This window comes from Ostrea edulis, chromosome 3 (assembly GCF_947568905.1).
Source record: "Ostrea edulis chromosome 3, xbOstEdul1.1, whole genome shotgun sequence".
In the NCBI taxonomy this organism is placed as follows: Eukaryota; Metazoa; Mollusca; class Bivalvia; order Ostreida; family Ostreidae; genus Ostrea; species Ostrea edulis.
This window is the reverse complement of record NC_079166.1, coordinates 3,749,986-3,757,423: the sequence shown is the minus strand read 5'-3', so window position 1 is coordinate 3,757,423 and position 7,438 is coordinate 3,749,986. Positions and strand designations below refer to the sequence as shown.

The 7,438-nt window shown below is 37.2% G+C and overlaps 2 protein-coding genes across 6 annotated transcripts in view; one reads left to right on the top strand and one right to left on the bottom strand.

Moving 5' to 3' along the window:
• The window catches only part of LOC130053130 (uncharacterized), a 205,817-nt gene that overhangs the window by 101,097 nt on the left and 97,282 nt on the right, over positions 1 to 7,438 (bottom strand). The gene's annotated exons all lie outside the window — the stretch shown is intronic.
• LOC125673557 (uncharacterized) overlaps positions 1 to 7,438 on the top strand; it is a 142,389-nt gene that overhangs the window by 116,259 nt on the left and 18,692 nt on the right. For all 5 annotated transcript variants that reach the window (XM_056159774.1, XM_056159776.1, XM_056159775.1 and 2 more), the window contains 2 exons: positions 3,627 to 4,121; positions 4,722 to 4,976. In XM_056159774.1, coding sequence (XP_056015749.1) covers positions 3,627 to 4,121; positions 4,722 to 4,976 — 750 coding nt within the window. The remainder of the gene's footprint in view (positions 1 to 3,626; positions 4,122 to 4,721; positions 4,977 to 7,438) is intronic.

Sequence of the window (7,438 nt, the reverse complement as noted above, 5' to 3'; positions counted from 1 at the left end):
TGACATAGATGATAAAAAAAAACTCACCAGAAAAGAAATATAGGCTATTCCACAACAAACATATCAGAAATGTTATGAATGACCATGCATTGAATTGACCGGTCGGGATTCGAACCACGGTATTTCGCATACGGGGCGAAAGCTCTAACCGCTAGGCCACCGCGGCGGTCTTGTCACTTGAAAAAATGTTTCTAAACCTCCATAGTTAAAACTTGATCATGTGCATTTAGGAAATTAATTTTATTTTTGGAAAAACTGCGACTCTTAACGCCAGCAAACTTCATGAAGCCCATCACCACTCCATGACAAGTATGCTGACGTAAAGCGTTGCAGTTCTTACCCTCACATTTTTAAAAATGATTTTTTTTTTCACATTTACATTCTACTTTCATTTCTGCCGGAAGTTTCAGTCGTTGATTTTGACGTACGAGATTTAATAAAAGATTAATACGCTCATTGTTCACATCTGTGTCACATTCATGAAGACATCTTTTTCAGTAGGACAATTCGCGTGCACACACGGTGAGTTTCATTAAATGAACGGTATCAAAGTTAATGATCGGTCTGCTACATGTATGTTCCTGGACTTTAAAAAATGTAGGACTAGCTTGGTAGGTGTGTGCACAGCCGCTAACTCAGAATCCGCCAGTACTTGGAAAAACATTGTTGAATGAGAGGCGGAAATTAAACTTCCCCACATGACAATCCCCGTAAATGACACGCCTACACACTGTTATTAGCGGCAATGGTGAACATACTCGTTATTAGTTACCAAAATCAATTTTATGCCGCATTCCTATTAACCCTCATTTTACTTTTAGGGTTTGAGAGATGTGAGATAATTTCCTGCCGTTAAAAACGTGGTGATATCTTTATCAAGATTCATACGCACGCCGCTCACATTCATAAGGAAATGGATATCATTTAATTTAAACAATATTTTATTATGTATGAAACATAAATGGATTAGGCAGCAGGCTTGCAACCTATATAAGTCTTCTCCAAATGGATATCATTTCAGTTGATACGGATATCAAAGGCAAATCACTGGGAATGTAAATAAAAGAAAGTGTCCTTTCGTAGAGATATAATCCACCTGAAAACTCTACCGAAAACGTGGCTAGATTGGGGATTCCCCCTCTCTCATTTATTATTTTAATACTATTGAAAGTTCAGCTTGATGCATTCATGCTGCATACGGTTTTATCCGTTGGAATGCGATCATTGTCATAGTAAATACACTGCATATTTGATTCATTGTAATGAATGAGTCTTTGTATGTTTGTTTGCTTTAAGACTCTTTAAATTTTTAGAAATTTCTATTTTCTGAAAGTGTACTTGGAGACAGCCATATTACAGATATGGTTTGTCTGGAGCAAATGATTTTTATGAGTGAATTCGATTAAGCGACACAAGTTACACTGATAACTAAAATTGTAACTAGTGTTGAACTCGTTTTGCACAAGTATACTCCATTTTGGCTTAGGAGGAGTAATCATCCCCTGTTGACATGCATTGCTTTTTGGTATATTCTACTGCCACTGCTTAAAATACTTTAGATTTTAACGAAACTAAGATTCTTTGAATCCGTGCAGGTATTGTAAAATACCCGTGCTTTGTGATCGGTTACCACAGGTTTTGACTCGCAGAGGTTTAGCAAGTTTGTGAAGATAGGAAAAATAACCCAATAAGTGAGGATTTAGAATGTACGGAAGCCGATAGGTGCCATGATATATGATTGATATTCAATTAAATGGCTGCCGCCACTTAATCAATCTGGCGGATGACACTGAATTTATACATAGCCGCCAATTTCAAAAACAATATCATTCATATTGCTGGGTGATTATTTTGGAAAGATTTAGAATAAAACGCAGACACGTAACGTCGTTTTCTATGGAAGCCAATAGGTGCCAGGGTACAGAATTGATATTCATTTAACTGGCGGCCTACACTAAATTTCTGTAGCAGCCGCCACGTATCTTATCTGGCAGCCACCATATTTAATTGCGTGCGGTCTTCTGTACTCAATTACCTTCCCCAGTTGTTATAAACATACTCGTATACTGTAAACCTCAATTCTAATGTATTCTCTGTTATAAATTGGTGGAGGTACATTGTACATAAATAAAAATGAAAACAGATCTCGCTCTCCCTCAGTATCGTTTTATTGGTGTATGTGCCTTACAATCTAAAGAACATTGGCATAGCCATTAAATCATTCTCTGAAAAACAAAAATAAATTGTTGGTAAATTGAGAAGGCGAAGTCACAGAGGAGGAGGGGCATCGATAACGGTCAGGGTTACACGGTCTGTTTATTATTGGAACTCAGTCCTAGAGTTTGATAGGCAAAACTGTCACAGGTCCCAACTACGCGAAATTCTGAAATCCACAAATAACATTAGCATATATATTTCATTTGATGGTATCGGTCACGGTAGCTCGGTGGTAGAGCGTTCACTTTATAACCCTGATATAATGAGCTTGGATCGTGCCATGCTCGGGTAAACATGAATCTGATTAAAACCCGATCTTCGATGCGCTCCAATATTCTGATCAATGTCGCTAATACAAAATATTAACGTAAACATAAGTAGTGATTGTTCATCTGTCAAAAGCTCGGTTTTTGGACGTGAGAATCACAGATCTATGGATATAGCCTTAGAAACGGAGATCCTGTGTCACGGCGGGGGTTGGCACGTTAAAGAACCCTCACTGCTATAATCCTCAGCACTATACATATGCATGCATAAGTGAATGTCCTGAGTACCTCTCCAGTCCTTAAAGGTAATGGAGCCGAAGCCCCGAATGGATCGTTACTTTTAAGAAATGGAGAGGAACGAGGAAATTGACCCACTTAACACCCAACACCCCCCAGTTTAAATATAACTATAAATGTAACTTACAGTTGTATATTAGGAAATGATTTCAACAAATTATAAATATACTAGTACATACAGAGTTTTGTCATATAAAACATGTATTGTATTTTCAAGTTGCCATCGTCCTTAGTGGCACAGCGGATGAAGCTTCTGTGCAAGTTCTTGGGTTCGACTCTCATATATGCCTTTAGGTTATGAAGAGAACCCTTTACATTTTGCTAAATCAGTGACAGGGGCCGGGGGATTATGCGAACTTGTTCATTAAAAAAAAAAAAAAGTCTGAAACTCCCCATTTCTGAAAAATAATGGAGCGTTATTTCAATAGAATGACATCACAGCTGGATTATATGCATATATCTTTTAAAATTTGTGGTACTTCACCTCTGCAGCTTGTAACGTGTCGATATGAGAGAGAAATTCTCTAACTGACACACAACAAACAAGCAAGTAAACAATCAAACAAATATATTCAATCACACATTGCAGGCATCTAGAAGTATGGTCGTCATTTCACATTATCATACTTGATTTCTCATTCAGTGGTACATTGTATAGAATTAATGACCACACTGTACAAACTACAGGGTTTATTATATTATAAAACACATGTACTACACTGCTGGGGTGTTTGTTGGTATTATAAATTGTGTATTGTTTTATAGTTTGATTTAAGATAAAAACCCGTGTATAAGATAAAATACGATACTTTATTGATTTAAATAATTGTATTTTCCGAATTTCAGGTAAATATCATGACTACTCAACAGACGACAGAATCACGCTGTACTGCCTATTATTGGCTGATGGTTATATGTTGAATGTCAAAGAGAATTCCTACCAAAGCAACTTCAATAAAATCAAAGAAAGGTATTTTGGTGAAAATACCACACCTGATCATGAGATACGTGAACCTCTACCTGATGGAATCATAAAAACACCGGACGATGTAATAACGTTTGTCTCTGACGACATCCGACATGACGTCATGTACGCGTTCGTTACGGAGTGTCTGGTGGAGGACAGTGATCTGAAGTTTTTCCTGACCACGGCGTCACGTGACGTGATATCAGAATACTGTCGGTCGTGGGGTTATGAGAGGAGTGAGACAGGGCGATGTCTGTATATACCGGAGAGACCGCTGGAGATGTACGAGCTGTTCATAGACAAACTACAGCTGGACATCCTCCCACACAGGACCGTGTCAGACAAGGGGATTCATTACAGTATCAGTGCACGTTGTAAGTATGATTATCATGGATTACCTGACTTTGTTATTCACAGAATCTTTCTACTTTAGTTCGACCCACCGTTTGTTACAAATCATTAAAATATTGATAAAAATAAGTAAATAATTTGTTTTGATACCAAGTTAGAATTGAAAAATTGTTTTGTGACAATCAGTTCTGAATCCAAACTTTATATATAAAGCTAGTATTAATCATTCGGAAAAGACATTTTCCGATAATGTTTAATACTGCAGGATAGCTAGGTTAATGCATTTAACATTATTATTGATAAATAAGTAATCAATTATTAATTAAACAGTACATTTAACTTAGATTGACAACCAGTATTAATATTCACGGTAAATGAATTAACATACACATGGCATCTCTTTGATTACATACTGGATACTCCTTTACTAGAATGTATGGACAGATATCTCATTTGATATACGTTGCTGCCCATGACATACACATTTTAAATGTAAAAATCAGTTATAGGTAGTGTTGATTGTATTCGTATCTTGAATATTTCCTTGTTCATGTTTTAAAACGTAACGGGTGATCTATTATCATTTCATTCATGCTCCATGTGGTTGATTTGTTATCATATAGTGGGAGTCCCTGGGGAAATATTAAACTGGGACCAAGAGGCCAGAGAGCGGTACGTGGAGTACGTCAAGAGAGGAACACAGACGGTCCACCACGCCAGGGGGATGATCGTAGGATGTGCCGGGGCCGGCAAGACCACGCTACTGAAACGTCTGCTCAGGTGTAGTGACGCAGATATACGGGGTGTGACGTCAACGGAAGGACTGGAGGTCCACGAGGAGATATTCCAAATATGTGAAGAAACGAGAACATTAAAAGGTAACCATCAGTTTGCATTTATGAAAGACAAACTTTTATTTCCATAGGTTGTATGCACTGCGAATTTGAGGAGACAAGGACTCTATTAGGTGTGTATATATATATATATATATATATATATATATATATATATATATATATATATCTCTCTCTCTCTCTGAATGATCTCTCAAAAATACCCCCAGCTGTGGTCGATGATTCCTTGATTGAAAATAGTCAGTGATCTCTTTTCTCTGGCACGTGATTTTTTGGCAAGATTATTTCATAGTGTAATACATTGGAGATGTGATCATATTACTTTTAACTCTCCCCTTCAATATCCTAGATCCGCCCCTGTTTGATGGACATGTGTCTTTATCAAGATTACGATAACAAGGTTTACACGCATTTCAAGATAATTTCGATACATGTTCATTCACAACATGATATTTTGTAAGTAGTTTCTCTTTTCTGTTTCGGCTTTGGCAGGAAATCCCCTTTTCTCTCTTTATCACTCTAGCCCTTTGCGTCACTGAGATAAATCGTCTAACCCGAAACGAGTTCGAACACTACAGGGAGTAGTTATTTTATCGGATTTTAGAAATGTTTTATACTGTATTGTAAAAAATGCATTTTATTTCAGAACATCAATAATTAAAAAAAAATCTGCGTGATTAATACAACGTGTGCTGACACGTCCTTGACCCGCCGAGTGTCCTGAGAGTTTGTTTCAATACTTACATGTATAGTATACATATCTGAGAAACATCTGCTCCTCTAGTAATACAAAACAAAAGTAACGAGATTTTTTGTATTTGAGGGTGGGTGGGGAGTGTATTAAGTCTGAATTCATTAAGAATGGTACACGTCCTTTAAAAGAATGCATGGGGTGGAGTCCACATGAAATACAAAGTTCTAGATACTCGAATGTGTTCTCTATATGTTGATGTGAATAAAGACCACTTACAAAGTGCATGTAGGACAAGATATAAAATTTTATACTGTAAATGAAGATGTTTCGAAACTTCCTTCCGGAAGCAAGAATTTGAAGAGGGGGTGGGTATCCCTCGCATTTGTAGCAATATCTTGTAGATTATTCTTATATAATGGTTTTAATTCAACTTTTTGCGGTTAATCCTATTTTAGTCCTCTGCCAGCGGAGACGAAGGGAACCTTACGTTTGTGGTTCGTCCGTCCGTACATCTGTGTCAATTTAGCAAATCAGTTTTTCGCACCTTCTTCCGTTATGCTTGCAGATATTAATTTGATATTTGGCACATTTCTTTACCATGGCAAATTACAGAACAAGATCGAATTTCGTTCCTGTCCAATTGTTATTTTAATGAGTTATGGCCCTTGGACGTGGAAATCTGTAGTATGGGGCTTCTGTTTTATGGGATCTGGTTATTCTCGTATATAGGCTATTGACGTATGATTATTCACGCTGAATAGTACACAGACAACTTGAGCTGGGGCCGGTATGGAACATACATTGTCATGTAATACTTATAGAATACTTGTTTAAATTGAACATATCCTTTGATTTGATTACATTCATAATGCTTAGCTATGAAAATTATGAAATCAATCTCGACATCACCAATATTTATGGATGGTGAATTGCATTAAAATCCAGCTATTGGTATGTTTTATGTTATTACATACGAGGTACTATTAAAATCGTACGCCTTTTTAAGTATGTTGTTTTACATCCCCGCCATGATATTTCGTTTACTTATATAGAAACGTCATCTGTAGCTGTAGGTCAAGTACTACATATTTTGTTTTGACCTTTAAAAACACAAGTCTTACAGCGGCCGTTTGATGAAGAGACAGCCAATGCACAGAACCTATGTTAAGCACCCTCAGTTTGCGCGGCACCGATATCGACCAATACAGCTTACTATCTAGTACTTACGACATATCATGTCGTTGGTACGACTATCCATGTCGGTCTAACAACATATTGTGCCGTTTGTTCAACTTAACTTATGGTGTCAGCGTGTGTGCAATCTATTTTGTTGTATATATGATTCATCATGTCACATTTCGTATATGTATCACGTTTGTCCTCCTTATCGTACATCTGCCTCACCATGTTGTATGAACAACATAATACCTCACTATGTCGTATAAACAAAATAATGCCTCACTATGTCGTATAAACAAAGTAAAGCCTCACTATGTCGTATAAACAAAGTAATGTTTCACTATGTCTTATGGACAATATAATACCTCACTATGTCGTATAAACAAAGTAATACCTCACCATGTCGTATATTGATTGATTGCTTAACGTCTCGATCGAGAATTTTTCACTCATATAGAGACGTCACCAAGACCGGTGAATGGCTTCAGGCCTATACTCACCGCTTACGGTCATTTAGCAGTGAGTGTTCTTTAGTGTGCCACACCTACTGTGACACGGGTCATCCGTTTTTAAGGTCATCTCCGAGGACCCGTGATATTCATACCTGATGCCG